The sequence below is a fragment of the Odocoileus virginianus genome, chromosome 2 (assembly GCF_023699985.2).
Source record: "Odocoileus virginianus isolate 20LAN1187 ecotype Illinois chromosome 2, Ovbor_1.2, whole genome shotgun sequence".
NCBI classification, from domain to species: domain Eukaryota; kingdom Metazoa; phylum Chordata; class Mammalia; order Artiodactyla; family Cervidae; genus Odocoileus; species Odocoileus virginianus.
Window position 1 is genome coordinate 35,761,851 of NC_069675.1, and position 27,318 is coordinate 35,789,168.

Consider the following 27,318-nt stretch of genomic DNA (forward strand, 5'->3'; position numbering starts at 1 on the left):
TTTCCATAAATTATTAAGTCAGTGAAGAATAACACCTTCAAATGTTTGATGGTATTCTGAGACTGAAATTGGAGTTTCATTTGCATATTTCTGGGACATGGTGCATCTGTTTATCCAGCAAAATGAGACTAGGTTCTGATCAAATACATACTACACTTGCCTAATATGATAATTAACTGTTCTGTAGTATCACCCACGTATAATATTTTACAATGCTAGCATCCTAAAGATTGAAGTGATTATTAACTTTTCCATAGCAAGTCAGAAGGAAATTACTTTAAAGAAGGTTAAGTTTTCATTAAGACCAATTCCTGCTCTTATATTCACTTTAATGTCATATTTAATATAGACCTTGCTGTATATTCCCAACCCAGGGATCAAACCCAGGTCTCCTGCATTACAGGTGGATTCTTTACCAGTTGAGCCACAAGGGAAGCCCAAGAATACTGCAGTGGGTAGCCTATCCCTTCTCTAGCAGATCTGCCCTACCCGGTTCTCCAAATTTGCTGGAGAAGGAATAGTCTGGCTCGGGAAGATCCACTGGAGAAGGGAGAGCTACCCACTCCGGTATTCTTGGGCTTCCCTTGTGACTCAACTGGTAAAGAATCTGCCTGCAATGCAGCAGACCTGGGTTCAGTCTCTGGGTTGGGAAGATCCCCTGGAGAAGGGAAAGGCTACCCACTCTAGTATTCTGGCCTGGAGAATTCCATGGACTGTATAGTCCGTGGGGTTGCAAAGAATCGGACATGACTGAGCAACTTTGACTCACTTACTTCACTTGCTGTAAAACCACATAGTTGGCCTAAATCAGACAGGAAAGAGCAATCTTTCCTTTAGAAAACAGATTACAAGGGGTGTGGTGGGGGGCCAGCACATGGAAGGCAGTGGTCAATAGTGCAGAGTGCTGTGTGGGTTGGTTGTCCACCCCCAGGCATTGTTTGGCTGTGTTACCTCGGAGGCTCTCCTGCTGACGAGGCTTTAACTTCAGGTGTTTTATTTGTGAATGGTGTGAAAGTATGCTTTTACTTAACTCGTGTATTTTCTTTGTCAGGCCTCTCTATCCGGAGTGTGTGCTGGAAAGCAGACCGCCTCCTAGCAGGGACCCAGGACAGCGAGATATTTGAAGTAATCGTGAGAGAACGGGACAAACCGATGCTGATCCTGCAGGGTCACTGTGAGGGGGAGCTCTGGGCTCTGGCCCTGCACCCCAAGAAGCCACTGGCCGTGACAGGCAGTGATGACCGCTCTGTCAGGTGAGGCCCCAGCATTGTCGCCGTAACCTCACATACCACCCTGGGATGGCAGATGGGTTTTGCCCAAGCTTGTATGTTACTTTAAGAGGAGGATAACCCACAGTTCAGAACCTCACAGTTTCCAACCAGAATGCTGAGACATTTTGCTTAATGACAGTTGGCTTCTTGATCTCTTGTTGTTGCTCTTTCTTGGGCCCCACCTTAAGTCAAGAAAATGTTCTTAGAAGTGAAAATACACTCCCGCTGGTTAGATTGAAGATGTGAGCTAAGTTCACTCATCTGTGATAAAGTCATATTTCCCCCTCATATCTTCTGTCCTGCTGGGGGCAGCTTAGCAGTTTCACAGCCTACTCACTTTTTATCAGTTTAGTTGGAGATTAGAGATCTCAAATAGAACTTAAGTTCTGATTTTTCAAAGTCATCTTTAGCATGAGAGTCATTGATTCTTTCTTTGTAAATTCTCACATGGAACTTTGAGCAACATCCTCAAATCAAGGGAAAGTGCTGGTTCCTAAGAAAACGTACCCATTTTATTGGGGCCTCGGGGGTTCTTGCTACGGATCACTTGTTTGAGAGCTCGATGGTAATAAAATGAGCAGAATGACTATGCTTCCACTGTTCTTGCGACTGTTGAGAGACTGAACATATGATTCGAAAGTGTGAGATGAAAGCTGTTACACTGAATCCAGCGTTTTTGTATTTACTACTGAACTTTAAATGTGCTCAACAATAAGCAGGCCAGAAAGAGAGTCCGTGACAGTGAGAGGAAGAGACTGATTGATCAGTTCATCAATGGGTTAATGCTTCTAAGTTTGAATAGCTAAACAGGAGGACTAGACACTAGACCTAAGGTCATTACTCTCCCTCCCCACCCCTATTCTGTATTTTTGTAAATCCAATCAAGATGCAGTCAGGATACTCATTAGCATAAATCCAAAGATAAATCCATTTTTTAGTTTGCACCCAGCACTAAAGTCTCATCAATCTAAAAATCAGTGAAAACAATTACAGCTATCTCTACATGTGCTATAAATGTTTATTTGGCATCTTACTTCTCTTTACTTACTGCCTCCTCCTCTCTTCCTTTCCCTTCCGTTATTCTGAGCCAAACCAGTGCCACCAAGTTATTCAAACATCCAAGAAACTCGATTCATACCCATCCAGATAGAAAGGATTTCAAGAAAGTTTTTAGCTTTTGTATTTTAACAACTATGTTGAATCTTAGAATTGCAAAGAGCACTTACTGCCAGAATTTGTATTACTCCCTTTAACCATTAATTTGGCTAAGATATTAAATGGAATTTGACGCTCTGAGTATTGAAATTTAGCAAGGCTATAAGTCGTAATTCTTTGAGAAAGATTAGCTTAGTGACTTTTAAAGGATGGTGTAGTTTACTTAGGAGTGGTGGTTTCTTCATGCTAGTAGAGCAAAGCTTACATTGCTTAAAATAGTACATGGCTAAAAACAGCATGAAACTATGAATAATGGAAAAGGTATTGAAGGCATACCCTGAGTTTTAAGCTGAATAGCACAGGTTGCCTCAGGGATAGGCAGACTCCACTGGGCAGCCCTACATGACAAGACAGGTGCCCCTGTCCCTCCTGATGGCAGGATGCACTTAGAAAAATGACACCACATTGACTTACTCTTGCCTCCTTATCACAAGAACTTAGATTCTCAGCCACCCCTGCCCCCAACACAGATATTGTTGTTTGCATATTAAGAGAAGACTGTCTTTAAAGTGATAACAGAAAGAGGTCACATACCACAACTGCAAGTCATATGGAAACTCTTATTCAGATCCTCCGATATTTAGTTCATGGTCGCTCAGTCTGAAGTGCCTGGATTAGGTGTTCTAAGAGCTGCCCTTCATGGGAAATAGATGGGGAGATGGTGGAAACAGTGTCAGACTTTATTCTTTGGAGCTCCAAAATCACCACAGATGGTGATTGCAGCCATGAAATTAAGACGCTTACTCCTTGGAAGGAAAGTTATGACCAACCTAGACAGCATATTAAAAAGCAGAGACATCACTTTGCCAACAAAGGTCCATCTAGTCAAGGCTATGGTTTTTCCAGTGGTCATGTATGGATGTGAGAGTTGGACTGTGAAGAAAGCTGAGTGCTGAAAAATTAATGCTTTTGAGCTGTGGTGTTGGAGAAGACTCTTGAGAGTCCCTTGGACTGCAAGGAGATCCACCCAATCCATCCTAAAGGAGATCAGTCCTGGGTGTTCATTGGAAGGACTGATGCTGAAGCTGAAACTCCAATACTTTGGCCACCTCATGCGAAGAATTGACTTACTGGAGAAGACCCTGATGGTGGGAGGGATTGGGGGCAGGAGGAGAAGGGGACGACAGAGGATGAGATGGTTGGATGGCATCACCGACTCGATGGAATGAGTTTGAGTAAACTCCGGGAGTTGGTGATGGACAGGGAGGCCTGGTGTGCTGCAATTCATGGGGTCGCAAAGAGCCGGACACGACTGAGCAACTGAACTGAACTGAAGAGCTTCCCTTACAAGTGACCTCTGTTTCTCCAGCAGTGGTCCCCTCATCATCCAGGGGGCCCGGTGAAGTATTCCCCCTCCCCTGACCAAGAGGGGTCCTGTCATTAGTGGGGTACTAGGGACTTTTGAGGAATTTCAGTATATGACTGTGTACAGCCAACTTGGAATCCTCCTAGGCAGGGGTACAGTTTGTTTTCCATCTCAGATACTTTGTCTTGCTCAGGAGACCAACAAACATAATATGCGTTTTAGTCTATATTTACATAACACAGTTTCTAGAAGAGAACCCGTATTTAAAAAACAACTAATAATAACAGCATCTAGTAGTACCTCTTATCCTGTGTTATTAACACCCATTGGTATAAATCAGGAACAATTCTTAATCTCTAAAGAGAAAAGTATAATTTTGTATGAAGTAGTATGTAAAATTTCCTTATTTTTTAATCTCAAAATCTTTGAAAATATCTCATGTTTTATTTCTTGCTGGATATTTCAAATGGAGAAAATCACCCAAAGATAGACCAAACACCTTTGCAACTTCCTAGACATGCTGAGAGAAGGACACTGGTGTGATGTTACTGCATCCTTTTTTGTTACTATCACCGTGATGAACAGGCCTTTGGCCTTGGACTGGCTGATGACTATGAGAAAGTGTTTTGTTTTGACTTTGAACTGTACTTAGGCTGTGGAGCCTGGCTGACCATGCCTTGATTGCCCGCTGTAACATGGAGGAGGCAGTTCGCAGCGTTGCTTTCAGCCCTGATGGATCTCAGTTGGCCCTGGGCATGAAGGACGGATCTTTCATTGTTCTCCGAGTCAGGCACGTACTACCAGTATTGAAAATGACATTAGAGATATGCTTCTGTAAAAATTAATTCTCCAGGTCAGAATGTTTGTCAGGACTTTAGGAAAAAATGCATTTGCTGTTTTGAATAGGTAGATTTCGCAATCCCCTATCTGTAATTGCCAGATCCAAACACTGAAAATCTGAAGTTCTTTGGTAACTTATTTGGCAGCACAGCCTGACCCAGTGAACTGATGTGAAATTGTTTACAGTTTGTTAGTCTCCTTTTTTTTTTCAATGTAATTTTTTTCTCAATAATATATTTTATTGAAGTATAGTTGACTTATAGTGTTTCAGGTGCACAGCAAGGTGATTCAGTTCTACACATTATCCATTAATCTCTTAGTAGGAATAATCATGTATCATGTGATTTGCTGTGAGAATATTAATGTGTTCAAAAGGGGTCGCTGCCCTAGCTTCTACGGGGTTACTACATAATATATGTGAACCTTTCCAAAATGCAGTGAGTGATCAACTCCCAAGCTCGTCTGGTCCTAAGGGTTTTAGGTAAGAGATTATGGGCTTTTAATGAGACAAGAAAGAGGAAGAAAGAGGAAAGCCACCTCTAATAGCACCAGATTTTTAGAGGTGAGCTGGAGTAAAAGATTTTTTTCCACCTATAATCACTAATAAAATGGAACATTTCCCATTTATTAACATCCAATATTATTTCTACTATACAGAAATTATGACCCACTCTTGTATTTCTTTCAAATAACATTGGTTATTCTTTGGGATTACACATTTTGTGATTATAGAAAGGAAACGAAGCTATAAATTAGATACTGTATCTCACATAACAATTTCTATATAGCTTTAAAAATGCTGTTGACATGGTTTATTACACTAAATTCTCATTACCAGCTACACATAACTCATTACCAAATGGGTGAGCAACCTTTTCTTTCTTTGCTTAGTGATGTAAGAGAAGATGGCTAATTACCAAATTTTCAGTGACACACAAACTTTAAAGCATGACTTGAGGTTGCCATCTGTAGATTTGCTATTATTACTTTGCTTTTTTATTCTTACAGGGATATGACAGAAGTGGTTCATATCAAAGATCGAAAAGAAGTCATTCACGAAATGAAATTTTCTCCAGATGGTTCTTATCTGGCAGTGGGATCCAATGATGGCCCGGTAGATGTCTACGCTGTCGCCCAGAGGTATAAGAAAATTGGAGAATGCAACAAGTCTGTCAGTTTCATCACACACATTGACTGGTCCTTGGATAGTAAATACTTGCAAACTAATGATGGTGCTGGAGAACGGCTGTTCTACAAAATGCCATGTAAGTCACAAGGGCATTAAATGTTTGTGCAAAACATAGCGCTGAACCATGGCAGAAAATGTATGAGGATATTCTTAGGACCTGAGGGCAAGGAGTATTTTCTCAAACAAGACCCTCAGATCACAAACTCTCAAAGAGAAGATTCGTAAATTGAAACACATTAAAATAAAAAATTATTCTACAACAAAAGAGCCCATGAATAAAATGAAAAGACAGTGCATAGGTTGGGCATAAAGACTTGGAATTATTATAATGGACAAAGGCTATTCAGTTGACCTTTGAATAACATGGGTTTGAACCGCGTGGTCTACTTCTGTAGATTTTTTTTAGTAGTAAATACTAGAGTACTACATAGTAAGAGGTTGGTTGAATCCATAGATGTGGAACCATGAATGCAGATGGTCTGAGTTGTACATGGATTTTTGACTCCCCTGAGTTGTTCAAGAGTCAACTGTGTACGTAGAATATATAAAGAATGCCTAAAGATAACGAAAAAGAAAAATTACTAGGAAAATACAAAAAAAAAAAAAACCCTGAAAATTTGAGGAACACAGTGCTAAACTACTATGATTACTTTAGTCTCTTGTTGTGTCCTTCATAATTGGAAGCCTTTATTATGTACAGAGTCGGACACTATTGAAGCGACTTAGCAGCAGCAGAATTATGTAATAACTTGGTGAAATGTGCTAATTGGGATTAAAAAAAACACACATTTTATTTGTAACCCCCACTATAACTTCTATAAGAAATTCATCTTATTTACATAATACTCATTTAGTAACAGTTTATAATACTAAAATGTCATAAATAAAAGACAAATTTATGTATTATAATCTTTGAATGATGATTTTTTGTAATGTAAGATTAAAAATGTAATGTTTAACATAATTTTATCATAAATTTTTATTGAAAAATCAATTTTACCATGAAATAAGGTGTAACATGGACTTTCCAGGTGGCACTAGTGGTAAGAAACCCACCTGCCAATGCATGAAATGTGAGAAACATGGGTTGAGAAGATCCCCTGGAGAAGGGCCTGGCAACCCACTCCAGTACACTTGCCTGGAGAATCCCATGGACAGAGGAGCTCGGCAGCCTTCAATCCAGAGGGTTGCAAAGAATCAGACATGACTGAAGCACACATGCATGCAAGGTGTAACATAATGAAATGTCAACATTTCTAAGAGTCTCTGCCCTGCCAGTTCATCAGTTTACCATTACTGGGTGCATATTTCTTTGTGTCTGCTTTCTTTGCTTGACAGTATTTCATGTATATTTTCCTATGTGAAAAAAGACGGAACACACATTTGTCATTTGCAATAAACAAATAACACCCTGCTCAGTGATAATATCATAATTTGCTTTCTCATCCTTCTACTGTTGAGCGTTTGGGCTTATTTCTAGTTTCTTTGCTGATAGCCACAGTAAAACTCCAAATATCTTTGTAGAGGTGGGATTTTCTCTTCCATGTTACTTCCTTGGACTGTGTTCTTTAAGCAGGGACACTGGATCAGGAATATATTCAAACTATCAGCTCTGATTCTATGATCTTAAAAATGGATATAGTACTATGCTAGAGTCCAGAATTGCCAGTCTGACAATGCAACAGTAATATGCAAGAGCATTTATTCTCATAGATTGTTTATTTGAAATTACTTGTTACTGTTGAGGGGAAAGTATGAGTTAATACACTTAATTGTCTTGATTTTTAATTTTTAAATAGTGTATCACTAAGCATTTTCCCCAGCATTCCTTTCTCTGTGGGCTTCCTCTTTTGTGTGCTCCCAGAGGACATCCCTTGCTAGCTGCTGGTGGAAACTGGGTATTGTTCCCTGTACTTAAGAACATAACAAGCAAAATTGTCAGGACTCTTTTCCCCAACCAACTATATTTCATCAAAATTTGGTAAAGTTTTATCATGTGGCACTTTAAACAGCAAAGTCCATTCATTTTTTTCATTAATTAATTGAAGCTGATTTTTAAAAAAATCACTTCTCTGGCTCCTGGAATTATGAAAAGTAGGAGTTCAGAATAAACTTTTAAAAAACCAGAAAAAATTTGGTAACTGTGATAATATATAATTTAATAATAGTCATTTCTTCAATAACACAAAGCATAATATCATCTGTATCCAAATAATTAAGGTCAAGTAAACATCAGTTCAGTTCTGTCGCTCAGTTGTGTCGGACTCTTTGCAACCTCATGGACTACAGCACACCAGGCCTCCCTGTCCATCACCAACTCCTGGAGCTTAGTCAAACTCATGTCCATTGAGTTGGTGATGCATACAACCATCTCACCCTCTGTCATCCCCTTCTCCTCCCGCCTTCAGTCTTTCCCAGCATCAGGGTCTTTTCCAATCAGTCAGTTCTTCGCATCAGGTGGCCAAAGTGGTGGAGTTTCAGCATCAGTCCTTGCAATGAATATTCAGGACTGATTTCCTTTAGAATGGACTTGTTGGATCACCTTGCTGTCCAAGGGACTCTCAAGAGTCTTCTCCAACACCACAGTTCAAAAGCATCAATTCTTCTGTGCTCAGTTTTCTTTATAGTCCAACTCTCACATCCATATATGACTACTGGAAAAACCATAGCTTTGACTAGATGGACATTTGTTGGCAAAGTGATGTCTCTGCTTTTTAATATGCTGTCTAGGTTGGTCATAGCTTTTCTCCAAGGAGCAAGCATCTTTTAATTTCATGGCTGCAGTCATCATCTGCAGTGATTTTGGAGCCCCCCAATATAAAGTCTGTCACTGTTTCCATTGTTTCCCCATCTGTTTGCCATGAAGTGGTGGGACCAGTTGCCATGATCCTAGTTTTCTGAATGTTGAGCTTTAAGCCAACTTTTTCACTCTCTTCTTTCAGTTTCATCAAGAGGCTCTTTAGTTCTTCTTCGCTTTCTGCCATAAGTGTAGTATCATCTGCATATCTGAGGTTATTGATATCTTTCCTGGAAATCTTTATTTCAGCTCATGCTTCGTCCAGTCCAGCATTTCTCATGATGTACTCTGCATGTAAGTTAAATAAGCAGGGTGAGAGTATACAGCCTTGACGTACTCTTTTCCCGATTTGGAACCAGTCTGTTGTTCTATGTCCGGTTCTAACTGTTGCTTCCTGACCTGCATACAGATCTACCAGGAGGCAGGTCAGGTGGTCTGGTATTCCCATCTGTTTAAGAATTTCCACAGTTTGTTGTGATCCACACAGTTAAAGGCTTTAGCATAGTCAATAAGGCAGAAGTAGATGTTTTTTTTTTTTTAACTCTCTTGCTTTTTCTATGATCCAACGGATGTTGGCAATTTGAACTCTGGTTCCTCTGCCTTTTCTAAATCTAGCTTGTGCATCTGAAAGTTCACAATTCACGTATTGCTGAAGCCTGGCTTGGAGAATTTTGAGCATTACTTTGCTAGCGTGTGAGATGAGTGCAGTTGTGTGGTAGTTTGAGCATTCTTTGGCATTGCCTTTCTTTGGTAGTTTGAGACATTAGATTTAGTACAATGATCATTTCCTTTCTCATATCTTGAGTTTTGAGCATGTGCTTTCTTTAAACCCTGCTGGGGGGAAAAATCACCAGTTGGGGAAAGAGATTAGAATTTATAGTTTCCTTAGTTTATAAACATTTTAAAACAAAGGTTTTCGACTTCTTTGAGAAAAATAAGTAAATTAGAACATGATTTTTATTTACATGTAGCATTATATTAAAGTGTATTGATTATTTTCAGCTGGGAAGTCTTTAACAAGTAAAGAAGAAATCAAAGGGATTCCCTGGGCCTCCTGGACATGTGTGAAAGGCCCAGAAGTGAGTGGAATTTGGCCAAAATACACTGATGTCACTGACATCAACTCAGTGGATGCAAATTACAACAGTTCAGTGTTGGTGTCTGGAGATGATTTTGGACTGGTTAAATTGTTTAAATTTCCTTGTCTCAAAAAAGGTAAGGCCAAAAGAAATGCTTCATTGAATGAAGATTTAATCTAGGATTTATATGTAGTGTAATTAAGGCTTATTTTCTTGATGTCCATTAGTGCAGACTATTCATTTTATCTTTATATATATATTTGCTCTTTAATACTTTTTAGTAAAGTTTGATATCTTCTGCTTTTGACATTCTGAAATATATGTGGTTTTGCAAATCTAATTCAGCATTTGTTAACAGAGATACTACTCAACATTTTATGATCCATTAACCTTACGTTTCACATTTTAAACAAGTTATTTTCTATTTTATTTATATCTATGTAAATATAATAATTTAAATTATATGTTACATTAAATATTGTAATTAAAATTCATTTATGCATTATAGCTAATTATGCTTATGCATAGAAAGCAAAGCAACTTCTTATAGACATATTTAAAATAAAATCTGAAAGTGATTGTTCTGGTAATAATACACTTTGTGGACTGCTTCTCACAGCACTAATTTTGCACATCAGACTAACACAACTGGTGAAATTTTTATAGAATTATAGTTGATTTACAGTGTATTAATTTCTGCTGTACAAGAAAGTGATTCTGTTATATATATATACACATATAGATATGTGTATCTATATATACATGTAGATAAATACACATTCTTTTTAAAATCATTTCCTTTTATGGTTTATCAATAGAATATTGAATATAGTTCCCTGTCCAATACAGTAGGACCTTGTTTATCCATTCTGTCTATATATTATAGTTTATATCTGCTAATTCCAAACTCCCAATCTGTTTCTCCCCCAACTCCCCTCCCGTTTGGCAACCACAAGTCTGTTCTTTATGTCTATGAGTCTACTTCTGTTTGGTAGATAAGTTCATTTGTGTCATATTTTAGATTCTGTATGTAAGTGATATCACATGGTATTTTTCTCTTTCTGACTTAACTTCACTTAGTTTGGTCATCTCTAGATCTATCCATGTTGCTGCAAATGGCATTATTTCTTTATTTTTTATGGCTGAGTAGTATTCCATTGTGTATATTACCCATCTTCTGTAACCATTCATCTGTTGATGGACATTTAGATTGTTTGCATGTCTTGGTTTTTGTGAATAGTGTTACTATTAACATTTGGGTGCATGTATCTTTTTGAATTGTAGTTTTGTCTGAATATATGTCCAGGAGTGGGATTGCAGGATCATATGGTAGTTCTATTTTTAGTTTTTTGAGGAACCTTCATACTGTTTTCCATTGTAGTTGCACCAACTTACTTACCGACCAACAATGTAGAAGGGTTTCATCTTCTCCACACACTCTCCAGCACTTGTTATCTGTAGACTTTTTAGTGATGGCCATTTAGTGTGAAGTGGTACCTCACTGCAGTTTTAATTTGCATTTCTCTAGTAATTAGCAGAATTGAACATCTTTTCATGTGCCTGGGGGCCACCTGTATGTCTTCTTTAGAAAAATGTTTATTTAGATCTTCCACCCTTTTTTGTTGTTTGTTTTGTTGTTGAGTTTTATGACCTGTTTGTATATTTTTGAATTTAAGCCTTTGTTGGTTGCATCATTTGTAAATATTTTCTCCCAGTCTGCTAATTTGTCTTTTCATTTTGTTTATGGTTTTCTTTGTTGTGAAAAACTTGTAAGTTTGGTTAGGTCCCATTTGTTTATTTTTTCTTTGGAGAGACTGATAACTGGTGACATTTTTGAGAGAGAAATTTGACTCAAAACCCTTTCTGCCCTTGCATCTTGTTCTTTTGTTTTATTGTTGTCACTTCAATTTTTCTGGCACCTCAGGCTTTGTAGAATGTGACTGAATTAATTATGTAATTATCCTGGCCTCTTCTTCCTTCAAAAGTTTAGGCAAATCCTATACACAGGTTTTTCTGAGACTCCCTGCCTGTACCCTGAAAATCTGACTTGGGGAAAGTAATCAGTAGGGCTATGCTGTTGCCTGAAAACCCTTTCACTTGAATGATTTTTAGATTAAGTGTGGAAAGGAACTGAAAATGTAATCAGAAAGTTTTTTTTCAGTTAACTGACAGTTTGGAAGCAGTGAATTTTGGTACAAAATTGAGCATGAAGTGCATAGGAGAAACAACCATCACTTCCACCTGACAAGATGACCATCAGTTTAAAATGCTTGAGGAACAAGATGGCGGAGGAGTAGGTGGATGTGGAATGCATCTCTCTCCCTACGGATACATCAGGAATACACCTTCAGACACAGAAGTGCATGCAGAACACCAGCTGAGAGTGGACAGGAGTACCTGACCAGTGGAAAAGAATATATAGACCCATGCAAAACTTGGTAGGATGAAGGAACTAGGGGGAAAAACAGGAGTGCTAGCAGGACTGGACCTGCCCTCGGCGGGTGGGTGAACTGAAGCAGGGGTCTGATCCCCACATCGGGGCAATTGTCTGAGTCAGAGGAGAAGCATTTAAGGCTGAGAGGGGAATAGCTGATCTGTGGCCTAAATGGACTGAGAATCAGACAGTCCTTGCTGCAGCCATATATACCCTAGACGGCGTAGTGGCTGGAAGCTGGAGTTTAGGGATTGTGGAGCAATCCCAGGGCAAGGGCTGCTGTTGACTGTGGAGAGACAGATCGACGGAATGTGAGGAAGGAGATTGTGGTGGGAAGTGTTTGTGGAGGAAAGCCGGCAGCCATGGAAGCAGGTTTATGCTGCTGAGTCATGAGTAGGGCGTGGAGCCATCACCATAGCCTCTCCCCCTCCATCACCATAGCCTCTCCCTAGCCAGAAACCATGCGACTCAAGCATCTGCACCACCTCCACACCTGGCCCTCACACGGGCAAACCCTAGTCCTCCAGGGCAGCCTCAGGAGCAAACCCTAGTGGATGACCCATATCCAGAAGTGGAAATAAAACCACAATTGTAACCCAAGGGCAGTGTGACTGAGGAAGCAGACCCAAAACCCTCCCACTAGCTCTACAAGCTGCAGATTAAATCCACACAATCAACTAGGCAGACTGTGTCTGTGGAATATATAAAAGGTCATTGAGAGCCCCCGCAAAAGAACATGCACTAGTTCTGATACCTGTGGACATTGGAGGCAAGAGCACAGAATAAGAGCAGATTACAATCTGAGCTGCTGTCACAGCAGGTCCAGAGATCAACACAGTGTTAGAGGGCATCCTAGGAAGGTGAAGTGGACGGTGACTCCCAGCGAGGGAAAGGACTCTGACAGCAGTGACTCAAGGAAAACATTTATTTTCGTATGTTTTGACTTGTTCTGTAGATTGTTTTGGGTTGTTTTTTTTTTTTTTTCTTTTTTCCCACTTCTGTTGTAGTTGTTGATTTTATTGGCACTATGAAACATAACTAAGCTTTTAAGGTTTTTTTTTTTCTTTTTTGTCTCAGTCACAATTTTTATTGTTGTTATAAACCTCTACCTCTATATTGGGCTTTTGCAGTTCTGGGGAGTTTTTTGGTTGTTTGTTTCTCTTCTCTTTTTTTAATTTTAATCTTTAATTTTTTAAACCAATTATTATTTTTTCTGCATTTATTTCTAGGTTTGCTTTTCATACTGTTCTTTGCCCCTTACAGTTAATTTTTAACATATATATAAATCTTCTTTACCTATATTTAGTTTTGCATATTTATTCTTTCTTTGTTTTATTCCTTTCTTTTAGTCTCAACACATTTGATAGTTTTATTTTCATTGCTTTATACCCCAATTGGCACCTTGCTTTAGTCTGGTTTTCCAGTTTGTGCTTTAGTTAGTTTTGTCCAGTTCAGTTCAGTCGCTCAGTTGTGTCGGACTCTGCGACTCCATGAGCCTCAGCATGCCAGGCCTCCCTGTCTATCACCAACTCCCAGACTTTACCCAAGCTCATGTCCTTTGAGTTGGTGATGCCATCCAACCATCTCATCCTCTGTTGTCCCCTTCTCCTCCTGCCCTCAATCTTTCCCAGCATAAGGGTCTTTTCAATTGAGTCAGTTCTTTGCATCAGGTGGCCAAAGTATTGGAGTTTCAACTTCAACATCAGTCCTTCCAATGAACACAGGACTGATTTCATTTAGAATGGACTGGTTGGATCTCCTTGCAGTCCAAGGGACTCTCAAGAGTCTTCTCCAACAACCACAGTTCAAAAGCATCAATTCTTCCATGCTAAGTTTTCTTTATAGTCCAACTCTCACATCCATACATGACTACTGGAAAAACCGTAGCCTTGACTAGACAGACGGACCTTTGTTGACAAAGTGATGTCTCTGCTTTTTAATATGCCATCTAGGTTGATCATAACATTCCTTCCAAGGAGTAAGTGTCTTTAATTTCATGGCTGCAATCACCATCTGCAGTGATTTTGGAGCCCCTAAAAATAAAGTCAGCCACTGTTGCCACCGTTTCCCCATCTATTTCCCATGAAGTGATGGGACCAGATGCCATGATCTTAGTTTTCTGAATACTGAGCTTTAAGCCAACTTTTTCACTCTCCTCTTTCACTTTCATCAAAAGGCTCTTTAGTTCTTCTTCACTTTCTGCTGTGAGAGTAGTGTCATCTGCATATCTGAGGTTATTGATATTTCTCCTGGCAATCGTGATTCCAGCCTCTGCTACTTCCAGCCCAGCGTTTCTCATGATGTACTTTGCATATAAGTTAAATAAGCAGGGTGACAGTATACAGCCTTGATGTACTCCTTTTCCTATTTGGAACCAGTCTGTTGTTGCATGTCCAGTTATAACTGTTGCTTCCTGACCTACATATAGGTTTCTCAAGAGGCAGATCAGGTACTCTGGTATTCCCATCTCTTTCAGAATTTTCCACAGTTTATTGTGATCCACATAGTCAAAGGCTTTAGCATAGTCAATAAGCAGAAATACATATTTTTTTGGAACTCTCTTGCTTTTTCAACGATCCAGCGAATGTTGGCAATTTGATGTCTGGTTCCTCTGCCTTTTCTAAAACCAGCTTGAACATCTGAAGGTCCATAATTCACTTATTGTTGAAGTCTGGCTTGTAGAATTTTGAGCACTACTTTACTAGCGTGTGAGATGAATGCAACTGTACGGTAGTTTGAGCATTCTTTGGCATTGCCTTTCTTTGGGATTGGAATGAAAACTGACCTTTTCCAGTCCTGTGGCCACTCCTGAGTTTTCCAAATTTTCTGGCATATTGAGTGTGGCACTTTCACAGCATCATCTTTTAGGATTTGAAATAGCTCAACTGGAATTCCATCACCTCCACTAGCTTTGTTTGTAGTGATGCTTCCTAAGACCTACTTGACTTCACACTCCAGGATGTCTGGCTCTAGGTGAGTGACCACACCATCATGATTATCTGGGTCATGAAGATCTTTTTTGTACAATTCTTCTGTGTACTCTTGCCACCTCTTCTTAATATCTTCTGCTTCTGTTAGGTCCATACCATTTCTGTCCTTTATTGTGCCCATCTTTGCATGAAATGTTCCCTTGGTATCTCTAATTTTCTTGAAGAGATCTCTAGTCTTTCCCATTCTATTGTTATCCTCTATTTCTTTGCATTGATCACTGAGGAAGACTTTCTTATTCCTCCTTGCTATTCTTTGGAACTCTGCATTCAAATGGGAATATCTTTCCTTTTCTCTTTTACTTTTCATTTTTCTTCTTTTCACAGCTATTTGTAAGACCTCCTCAGACAGCCATTTTGCTTTTTTGCATTTCTTTTTCTTGGGAATGGTTTTGATCCCTATCTCCTGTACAATGTCAAGAACCTCTTCCATAGTTCATCAGGCACTCTGTCTATCAGATCTAGTCCCTTAAATCTATTTCTCACTTACAGTGTATAATAATAAGGGATTTGATTTAGGTCATACCTGAATGGTCTAGTGGTTTTCCCCACTTTCTTCAATTTAAGTCTGAATTTGGCAATAAGAAGTTCATAATATGAGCCACAGTCAGCTCTTGGTGGTGTTTTTGCTCAATGTATAGAGCTTCTCCATCTTTGGCTGCAAAGAATATAATCAGTCTGATTTCATTGTTGTCCATGTGTAGAGTATTCTCTTGTGTTGTTGGAAGAGAGTGTTTGCTATGACCAGTGCGTTCTCTTGGCAAAACTCTATTAGCCTTTGCCCTGCTTCATTCTGTACTCCAAGGCCAAATTTGCCTGTTACTCCAGGTGTTTCTTGACTTCCTACTTTTGTATTCCAGTCCCCTGTAATGAAAAGGACATCTTTTTTGGGTGTTAGTTCTAAAAGGTCTTGTAGGTCTTCATAGAACCGTTCAGCTTCTTCAGCATTACTGGTCGGGGCATAGACTTGGATTACCATAATATTGAATGGTTTGCCTTGGAAACGAACAGAGATCATTCTGTCATTTTTGAGATTGCATCCAAATACTGCATTTTGGGCTCTTTTGTTGACTATGATGGCTACTCCATTTCATCTAAGGGATTCCTGCCTACAGTAGTAGATATAATGGTCATCTGAGTTAAATTCACCCATTCCAGTCCATTTTAGTTCGCTGATTCCTAGAATGTCGATGTTTACTCTTGCAATCTCCTGTTTTACCACTTCCAATTTGCCTTGATTCATGGACCTAACATTCCAGGTTCCTATGCAATATTGCTCTTTACAGCATCAGACCTTGTGTCCATTACCAGCCACATCCACAACTGGGTGTTGTTTTTGCTTTGGCTCCATCCCTTCATTCTTTCTGGAGTTATTTCTCCACTGATCTCCACTATCATATTGGGCACCTACCGACCTGGGGAGTTTATCTTTCAGTGTCCTATCTTTTTGCCTTTTCATACTGTTCATGGGGTTCTCAAGGCAAGAATACTGAAGTGGTTTGCCATTCCCTCCTCCAGTGGACCACATTCTGTCAGACCTCTCCACCATGACCCATCCATCTTGGGTGGCCCCACACGGCATGGCTTAGTTTCATTGAGTTAGACAAGGCTGTGGTCCATGTGATCAGATTGGCTAGTTTTCTGTGATTGTGGTTTCAGTCTGTCTGCCCTCTGATGCCCTCTCTCATCACCTGCCATCTTACTTGGGTTTCTCTTACCTTGGACGTGGGCTGTCTTTTCACAGCTGCTCCAGCAAAGAGCAGCCATTGCTCCTTACCTTGGACGTTGGGTATCTCCTTTCGGTCCCCACTCCTGACCTTGGACGTGGGGTATGTCCTCTCAGCCACCGCTCTTGACCTTGAGCGTGGGGTACCTCCTCTCAGCCAGTCCTGCGCTATGCAGCTGCCACTCCTGCCTAGTTTTGTTCTGGTAGATATAATTTGCCAGGTCAATCTATTGTACTTTATTTTTGTTGGACTGTTTTCATTTTGCTTATGGGTGTATATATATGTGTGTATATTTAGTCATACTTTTTATTGTTGTTATACACCTCTACCTCTACACTGGGCCTTTGCAGTTCTGTGGAATTTTCCTTTTTTTTTCCTTTCTATTTCTTCTTCCCTTTTTTTCCTTTATTTTATAATTTTAATTTTTAATTTTATTAAACCTATTATATGTTTTCTACATTTATTCCTTTGTTTGCCTTTCCTACCATTCTTTTCCCCTTGTAGTTAATCTTCAATGCATGTAAATCTTCTTATCTACCTCTATTTGACTTTACATATCTTTTCTTTCTTTCCTTTCCTCTCAACATATATGTTAGTTTTGTTTTCATTACTTTATTCCCCACTTGGCACCTTGCTTTAGTTTTATTTTCCAGTTTGTGCTTTAGTTAGTTTTGTTCTTAACTGGTAAATATAAATTTTGATTTCCTTTGTTTGCCAGGTCAATCTACTTACTTTATTTTTGTTGGACTGTTTTGACTTTGCTCATGGGTGTAGATGTATATGTGTATATCTATTATTTTAATTATTATGTGCCTTATTTTGTAACTGCCATTTGTCTGGGGTTCATCTTTGGTTTCTCGTTTTTGGATACTTGTTTTAATCTCACTTAATGCCATAACAAACCACTTGTGGAATCCTCGTTCCTGACCAGAGGTCAAGCCCTGAGCCTTTGGAGTGGGAGCACTGAGCCTAAGACCCTCGACGACCAGGGAACTAACCCTGGGGGATCACATAGTGAGAGTCACACAGAGGAAACCACTCGAATACAAGACCCGGCATCACCCAACCACCAGTAGCACCCTGTGCAGGACCCTCATTTAAACAACAAACGAAACAAAATACAAACCCAGTCATCAGCAGACAGGATTACCACCTCACTCAGCCTTGCCCATCAGCGGAAAAACAAACAGACAAACAAAAACTCAGCACAAATCTCACCCTGTGAGAAGCTTACACAAACCACTGGACCAACCTTAGAGGGCAGCAACCAAAAGGAAGAAAGAAGTCAACCTTGAAGCCTGGGAAAGTGAAAGTGAAGTCACTCAGTCGTGTCCGACTCTTTGCAACCCCATGGACTGCAGCCTACCAAGTTCCTCCATCCATGGGATTTTCCAGGCAAGAGTACTGGAGTGGGTTGCCATTTCCTTCTCCAGGAGATCTTCCCGACCCAGGGATTGAACCCAGGTCTCCCACATCATAGGCAGACACTTTACCGTCTGAGCAGCCAGGGAAGTCCCGAAGCCTGGGAAAAGGAGACCTCAAACTCAATAAGTTAAAAAAAAAAAAATGAAAAGGCAGAGAAATACTACAGAAATGAACAAACTAGAAACACAGAAGTCCAAATAAATGAAGAGGGAACAGGCAAACTACCTGAAAAAGAATTTAGAATGATGATAGTAAAGATGATCAAAAACATTGAAAGCAAAATGGAGAAAATGCAAGAATCAATTAACAAAGCCCTAGAAGAATTAAAGAATACATATGCAGAGACAAATAAATTACTGAAATTAAAAATATTCTAGAAGGAATCAGTAGCAGAATATCTGAAGCAGAAGAATGAATCAGTGAGCTGGAAGATAAAATGGTGGAAGCAATTTCTGAAGAGCAGAGTAAAGTAAAAAGAATGAAAAGAACTGAAGATAGTCTTAGAGACCCCTGGGACAATATCAAATGCACCAACATCCAAATTATAGGGGTCCTAGAAGAAGAAGAGAAGAAGAAAAGGTATGAGAAAATTTTTGAAGAGGTTATAGTTGAAAATTTTCCCAACATGGAAAAGAGAAATAGTCAATCAAGTCCAAGAGGCACAAAGAGTCCCATACAGGATAAACCCAAGGAGAAACACGCCAAGACACATACTAATCAAACTAACAAAGACTAAACACAAAGAAAGAATATTAAAAGCAACAAGGGAGAAGCAACAAGTAACTTGCAAGGTAAACCCCACATGCTGAACAGCTGATCTTTCAGCAGAAACTCTGCAGGCGAGAAGGGAATGGCAGGATGTATTTAAAGTACTGAAAGGGAAAAGTCTACAACCAAGATTACTGTACCTGGCAAGGATCTCTTTCAAAATTGATGGAGAGATAAAAAGCTTTTCTGATAAGCAAAGTTAAGAGAATTCAGTACCACCAAATCAGCTTTACGACAAATATTAAACAGACTTATATAGTCAAGAAATACAAGAGAAGAAAAAAGATCTACAAAATCAATCCCAAACAATTAAGAAAATGGCAATAGGAACATATATATCAATAATTACTTTAAATGTAAATGGATTAAATGCTCCACCCAAAAGACACAGACTGGCTGAATGTATACAAAAATAAGACCCACATATATGCTGTGTACAAGAAACCCACTTCAGACCTCAAGACACATATAGACTGAAAGCGAGAGGATGGAAAAATATATTCCATGCAAATGGGAAGCCAAAGAAAGCTGGAGTAGCAATCCTCATATCAGACAAAATAGACCTTAAAATAAAGAATATTACAAGAGATAAGGAAGGACACTACATAATGATCAAGGGATCCATCCAAGAGGAAGACAACAATTGTGAATATCTATGCATCCAACATAGGAGCACCTCAATACATAAGACAAACACTAACAGACATAAAAGGAGAAATTGACAGTAATACAATAATAGTAGGAGACTTTAACACCCCATTCACACCAATGGACAGATCATCAAAACAGAAAATTAATAAGGAAACACAAGTCTTAAATGATACATCAGGTGAGATGGATCTCATTGGTACCTTCAGGACATTCCATCCAAATGCAGAAGAATACACCTTCTTCTCAAGTGCACATGGAACATTGTCCAGGATAGACCATATCTTGGGTCACAAATCAAACCTCTGTAAATTTAAGAAAATTGAAATCGTATCAAGCATCTTCTCTGACCACAATACTATGAGACTAAATATCAATTACAAGAGAAAAACTGTAAGAAACAAAAACACATGGAGATTAAACAACATATTTCTAGATAACCAACAGGTTCCTGAAGAAATCAAAAGGGAAATCAAAAAAGTTCTAGAAACAAATGACAATGAAAACACAGCAACTCACAACCTACGGGGTGCAGCAAAAGCAGTCCTAAGAGAGAAGTTTATAGCAATAAAATCCTACCTCAAGAAACAAGAAAAACACCAAATAGACAGCCTAAATTCACATCTAAAGTAATTGGAAAAAGAAGAAGAACAACAACAACAACAAAAAGCCCAGAATTAGTAGAAGGAAAGAAATCATAAAGATCTGAGCAGAAATAAATGAAAAACAAATGAAAGAAACAATAGTAAAGATTAATAAAACTAAAAGCTGCAAAGAAGCTCTTTGAGAAGAGGTTCTTTGAGAAGATAAACAAAATTGACAAACCTTTAGCCAGACTCATCAAGAAACAAAGAGAGAAGAATCAAACCAACAAAATTAGAAATGAAAAAGGAGAGGTTACAACAGACAATGCAGAAATACAAAGGATTATAAGAGACTATTATGAACAACTATATGTCAATAGAATGGATAACCTGGAAGAAATGGACAGATTTTTAGAAAAGTCCTATTTTCCAAGACTGAACCAGGAAGAAATAGAAATTATGAACAACCCAATTACAAGCACTGAAACTGAAGCTGGGACAAAAATCTCCCAAAAAGCAAAAGCCCAGGACCAGATGGCTTCACAGGAGAATTCTACCAAACATTTAGAGAAGAGCTAATGCCTAGCCTTCTAAAACTCCTTCAAAAATTGCAGAGAAAGGAACACTTCCAAACTCATTCTACAAGGCCACCATCACCCCGATACCAAAACCAGATGAAGACAGCACAAAAAACCAAAACTACAGGCCAATATAACTGATGAACATAGATGCAAAATTTCTCAACAAAATTTTAGCAAACAGAATTCAGCAACACATCAAAAAGCTCACACACCATGATCAAGTCGGGTTTATCCCAGGAATGCAAGGATTCTTCAATATATGCAAATCAATCAATGTGATACACCATATTAACAAATTGAAAGATAATCTCAATAGATGCAAAAAAAGCCTTTGACAAAATTCAGCACCTATTTATGATTAAAACTCTTCAAAAAATGGGTGTAGAAGGAACCTACATCAACACAGTAGGGGCCATATATGATAAGCCTACAGCAAACATTCTCAGTGGTTAGAAACTGAGAGCATCCCCCCTAAGATCAGGAACAAGACAAGGTGTCCAATTTCACCACTATTACTCAACATAGTTCTGGAAGTCCTAGCAATCAGAGAAGAAAAAGAAATAAAGGGAATCCAAATCAGAAAAGAAGTAGTAAAGCTCTCACTGTTTGCAGATGACATGATACTGTACATAGAAAACCCTAAAGATAGTATCAGAAAATTACTAAAGCTGCTAATCAATGAATTTAGAAAAGTTGCAGGATACAAAATCAGTACACAGAGATCACTTGCATTTCTGTATACTAACAATGAAAAATCAGAAAGAGAAATTAAGGAATCCCATTCACCATTACAACAAAAAGAATTAAATATCTAGGAATAAACTTACCTAAGGAGACAAAAGAACTGTACAGAGAAAATTACAAGAGACTAATGAAAGAAATCAAAGATGACATAAACAGATGGAGAGATAGTCCATGTTCCTGGGTAGGAAGTATCAATATTATGAAAATGACCATACTATCAAATGCAATCTACAGATTCAATGCAATCCCTATCAAATTACCAATGGCATTTTTCACAGAACTAGAACAAAAAGTTTCGCAATTCATTTGGAAACACAAAAGACCCCGAATAGCCAAAGCAGTCTTGAGAAAGAATGGAGCTGGAGGAATCAAGCTTCCTGACTTCAGATGATGCTACAAAGCTGCAGTCATCAAGACAGTATGGTACTGGCACAAAAACAGAAATACAGACCGGTGGAACAAGATAGAAAGCCCAGAAATAAACCGATTTACCTATGGGTACCTTATTTTTGACAAAGGAGGCAAGAATATACATTGGGGCAAAGACAGCCTCTTCACTAAATGGTGCTAGGAAAACTGGACAGCTACATGTAAAAGAATGAAATTAGAACACTTCCTAACACTGTACACAAAGATAAATTCAAAATGCATTAAAGACCTAAATGTAAGACCAGAAACTATAAAACACTTAGAAGAAAACATAGGCAGAACACTCAATGACATAAATCAAGGCAAGATCCTCTATGACCCACCTCCTAGAGTAACGAAAATAAAAACAAAAGTAAAGAAGTGGGGCCTGATTAAACTTAAAAACTTTTGCACAGCAAAGGAAACTGTAAGCAAGGTGAAAAGACAACCCTTGAAATGGGAGGAAATAATAGGAAATGAAACAACTGACAAAGGATTAATTTCAAAAATATACAAGCAGCTCATACAACTCAATACCAGAAAAACAAACAACCCAATCAAAAAGTGGGAAAAAGACCTAAACATAAGTTTCTCCAAAGAGGACATAAAGATGGCTAACAAACACATGAATAGATGCTCAACATCACTCATTATTAGGGAAATGCAAATCAAAACCACAATGAGATATCACCTCACACCAGTCAGAATGGCCCATCATCAAAAAGTCTACAAACAATAAATGCTAGAGACAGTGTGGAGAAAAGGGAATGCTCTTTGCACTGTCGGTGGGAAGGTAAATTGATACAGCCACTATGGAAGACAGTATGGAGATTGCTTAAAAAACTAGAAATAAAACCACCATATGACCCAGCAATCCTATTCCTAGGCGTATACCCTGAGCAAACCAGGGTTGAAAAAGACACATGTACCCATTGTTCATCGCAGCACTATTTACAATAGCTAGAACATGGAAGCAACCTAGATGTCCATCGACAGATGAATGGATAAAGAAGTTCTGGTACATATGCACAATGGAATATTACTCAGCCATAAAAGAACAGATTTGAGTCAGTTCTGATGAGGTGGATGAACCTAGAACCTATTACACAGAGTGAAGTGAGAAAGAGAAAGGTAAATATCGTATTCTAATGCACATACATGGAATCTAGAAAAATGGTTCTGAAGAATTTATTCACAGGGCAGAAGTGGAGAAACAGACATAGAGAACAGACTTATGGACATGGGGAGAGGGGAAGAGAGTGTGAGATGTACGAAAAGAGAAACATGGAAACTTACATAACCAAAATAGATAAAATAGTAAATAAAAATAAATAGTAAAAAATAATAATAAAAAATAGTAAAAAATAATTTAAAAAATAGTAAAATAGATAGCCAACAGGAATTTGCTTTATGGCTCAGGAAACTCAAACAGGGGCTTGTATCAACCTAGAGGGGTGGGAGTTGGGGGGGAGATGGGAGGGATGTTGAAAAGTGAGGGGATATATGTATACCTATGGCTGATTCATGTTGAGATTTGACAGAAAACAACAAAGTTCTGTGAAGCAATTATCCTTTAATTAAAAAAAAAATTTTTAAGAAATAAGTGAAGAAAGTAGAATTTAGGTCTGTTTGATACAAAAATTTTTTAAAAATGAAATGCTCAAGGCATAGCATTACCTCAGCATGCCTAATTGAAACTGTTCTCTCTCACCCTAACGGGTCTTTTTGAGTAATAGGGCGTGTCTTGTTAGATTGAGTAATGTACTTACAGAAGTTAAGTAACCAGCGGGTATCTGGGAAATTAGCATTCAGAAGAAACATCCTGAGGGTCTGAAACAATACTATTGGCCTCAAGTATCAGGACTTGACAATTCAGTGAGAGTTGGTATTTTTTATGTATCACTGAGCCTTGTAGGGTGGATTGGCTTTAGCAAATAGCAATGGAAATGTAGACCTTGGGTTTGCTTATTAGGAAGGGGAGGGCTGAGGCAGGCGGTATGGTGAGTAGTGCTATTTGTCAAAATGAGATACTCTTATATATAAAACAACCCTGAGGATGAAGGGGACCAGAAGACATCTGAACGAAAAAGGAGAGGTTGACAGCCAGAGTGACAGTACGTGAGAGTAATAAAACCCACCTCCACAATCTGCAGAAGTATCCATGTCCTCATGGCAAATTGACTTGTTCCACTTTTCCTGATACAGAGTTTATACATCTTGCAATTTTGCCTCAAGTCGTTTAGGCTTCTCATGGACTTTTTGTGCCAAAACTTCCAACTGAGTAGTTTATAACAGTGTTGCTGATAAGGATGGTAATAGTTGGTACAACTTGTCTTCCTTTAACCAAGGTACCAGTGACAAGTATTCCCCCAACTTTTGAACCTGTGAACAGGCAAATAAAAGCAGGGGCTGATGACTGAGAGAGAGTATGGAGACTGAGCCAACATTATAGTTTTCCATTGTGTTTAAAACAAAACTCACAATCAAGTTAATTGATACAATTATATGTGTATAGTATAATAATTAGACATATGTGTTCTACAGCTAATGAAAATGACTACAATTTGTATTATTGTTGGCTTCCCTGATAACTGAGTTGGTAAAGAATCCACCTGCAATGTGGGAGACCCCGGTTCTATTCCTGGGTCTCCGCTGGAGAAGGGATAGGCTACCCACTCCAGTATTCTTCGGCTTCCCTTGTGGCTCAGCTGGTAAAGAATCCGCCTGCAATGCAGGACACCTGGGTTCAATCCCTGGGCTGGAAAGATCTGGAGAAGGGAAAGCTACTCACTCCAGTATTCTGGCCTGAATTCCATGGACTGTATAGTCCATGCGGTTGCAAAGAGTGGGACACGACCGAGCGACTTTCACTTTCACACTTTCACTGTATTATTGTTACATAGCAGAACCAACTAGTTTTCCTCATTTTAACAGTTATTAAATCTTAATATAATTAGGGTCATTACTGATAATTTTCCCTGATGTCATTTAGACCAGCAGTCCCCAACCTTTTTGGCACCAGGGACTGGTCTTGTGGAAGACCATTTTTCCAAGGACTGTAGTAGTGGGGAGGTGGTTTCAGTTTTGCCAGCCGCTTACCTCCTGCTGTGCAGCCTGCTTCCTAACAGGCTGTGGATTGCCACGAGCCCAGTGGCCTGGGGGTTGGGGACCCCTGACGTAAACTACATCCTGTTTGACCGTCAACCCCCAGACACTGACATGAGATAAAATCCAAAGCTTTGCTTATTGACATTTGTCATATCTTAACACCCTTGGCATCTGCCCCTGCCAGGGGAGGCTCAAGGCTGAGGATCTCCATGTTTCATTTGCTACCCTTCCGTTAATCGTTCAGACACACAACACAGATACACACACACACCACAGAGTCCTTGAATGACTACCGCCTATGCCAGGTCTCCTGGATTCTGTAAGACTTAAGTTGCAGAAACCGTAGACCTTGGAAGGAAAAGTGCCGACCTTCAGTAGAGCTTAGATGAGCTTGATGCAAGAACGGAAAGATCAGCATTGACTAGACCTTGACCAGCGATGGGAGAGTTGTGCAGTGCGAGGCTGGAAGGGCAGTGGGGCCAGGCGTGGGGGGCCTTAAAGCAACCGTTAAAAATGTGGGTTTTATTCTAAGTGCAATGGAAAACTATTGAGATTTTAAGTGGAAGAGTGGCATGACCAATTTACATTTTAAAAATACCACTTTAATATTGTGTGGAGTGGAATAGTGAAGAGGAGGCTTCAAGTAGAGATTATCACAAGAGCCTGAGTGATAGAGGATGTAACTTGGACAAAGGTGTCAGGAACGGATGTGAAGAGAGGTGGTTGAGACTAGAAAACAATGTAAAGGTAGACCTGAAGATCACACTCATGGATTGGGTGTGGGAATAGAAGGAAAGAGAGGGATTGAGGATGACTCCTAACTTTTAGGTTTGATCAATGGGCTGAATGCTAGTGCCATCTACAGAGAGGGGAAAATGAGAGAGTAAAAGGGTGTGTGTGTGTGTGTGTGCATGTGTGTGTGTGTGTGTGCGTGCACGCGCGCGTGTTATGGTGGAAACAGAGTAGGAAGGGAAGGGTAAGCTCCTGGTTTGTCCATAAGTTTGAAGCAACTGTCAGACAGCCAAGTGGGCATTGCACACAGGCCATCAATACTCTGGGGAGAGTTCAGTCAGGGCTGGAGCTGAATGTTTGGCAGTCAAGGGATTATCAACCATATTTAAAACCAAGGAGAAAGAATCAATAGAGAGGAGATGAGAGCTGAGGGCTGAGCCTTCCTTGGGGTCAGTGTCTTAAGGAAACCCTTGGAAGAGATGGATGTGACCTTCATGTATTCAATAGATGTTTAAGTGCTATTCTAGAGGCTGGAGATAGGCCACTGCATAAAACCAGCAGAAATCCCTGGAGCTCTTGTCCTACTGAGGAGACATAGTCAATAAACAAAACAATAAAAACACACCTGTTGGTGAGAAGCGCTATGACGAAAAATAAAGCACACAGTGGGAGTAGTGCTCATGTGGGACAGTGGGGTATTGCTGTTTTAAGCAGGCGTGGTAAAAGCAGGGCTCACTGATACAGGTTTGTATGACTAGAAACCTGAACGAGGTGAGGGAGCCAGCCATTCAGAGATGCAGGGGAAGAGCATTCCAGACAGAACACACATGCAAAAGATAGAGGCAGAAGAGGGCCTGGCTTGCAAAGAGGCTAGTGAGACTAGAGCAGAGAAAGCCAGGGAGAAAGAGGACAGGAAGGAAGATCAGAGAGATAAAGCCTGAATATTGATGACACTGGTGCCTTCCATGGTGGCTCAGTGGTAAAGAACCTGGCTGCCAGTACAGGAGACACGGGTTCGATACCTGGGTCAGGAAGATCCCCTGGAGTAGGAAATGGCAACCCACTGCAGTATTCTTGCCTGGGAAATTCCATGGACAGAGGGGCCCCTCAGGCTGCAGTCCATGGGGTCACAAAAGAGTTGGGCACAATTTAGCAACTAAACAGCAAATTTGATGACAGTAATGTTTGAATGTTCTAGTTCCAGCCTACCAAGGGTGTATGAGCTAGCTATGGCTGTATAACAAATTCTCCCCCTCCCAAAGTTAGCAGCTTAAATCAATAATCATTTATTATCTCATAGTTTTGGGGAGTCAGGGATTCAGGAGCAGCTTAGCTGGATGATTCTAGTTCTAGGTCTCTCATGAGGCTACAGTCATCTAAAGACTAGACTGAGGCCAAAGATCCTCTTCCAAGATGTTCCCTCACCTGGCTCTTGGCAGAAGGCCTCAGCTCCTTGCCATGTGAGCCTCGCCCTG

The 27,318-nt window shown here is 39.6% G+C and overlaps 1 protein-coding gene across 9 annotated transcripts in view; it reads left to right on the forward strand.

Annotated features, from left to right (window-relative positions):
- The window catches only part of EML6 (EMAP like 6), a 279,303-nt gene that overhangs the window by 147,512 nt on the left and 104,473 nt on the right, over positions 1-27,318 (forward strand). For 8 of the 9 annotated variants that reach the window (XR_011492041.1, XM_070478386.1, XM_070478384.1 and 5 more), the window contains exons 8-11: positions 1,052-1,253; positions 4,445-4,582; positions 5,641-5,897; positions 9,621-9,833. Coding sequence is in view for 8 of the 9 variants with exons in the window: in XM_070478386.1 (XP_070334487.1) it covers positions 1,052-1,253; positions 4,445-4,582; positions 5,641-5,897; positions 9,621-9,833 (810 nt within the window). In the remaining variant the exon portion in view is untranslated. The remainder of the gene's footprint in view (positions 1-1,051; positions 1,254-4,444; positions 4,583-5,640; positions 5,898-9,620; positions 9,834-27,318) is intronic. The other variant, XM_070478388.1, reaches the window with a different exon arrangement.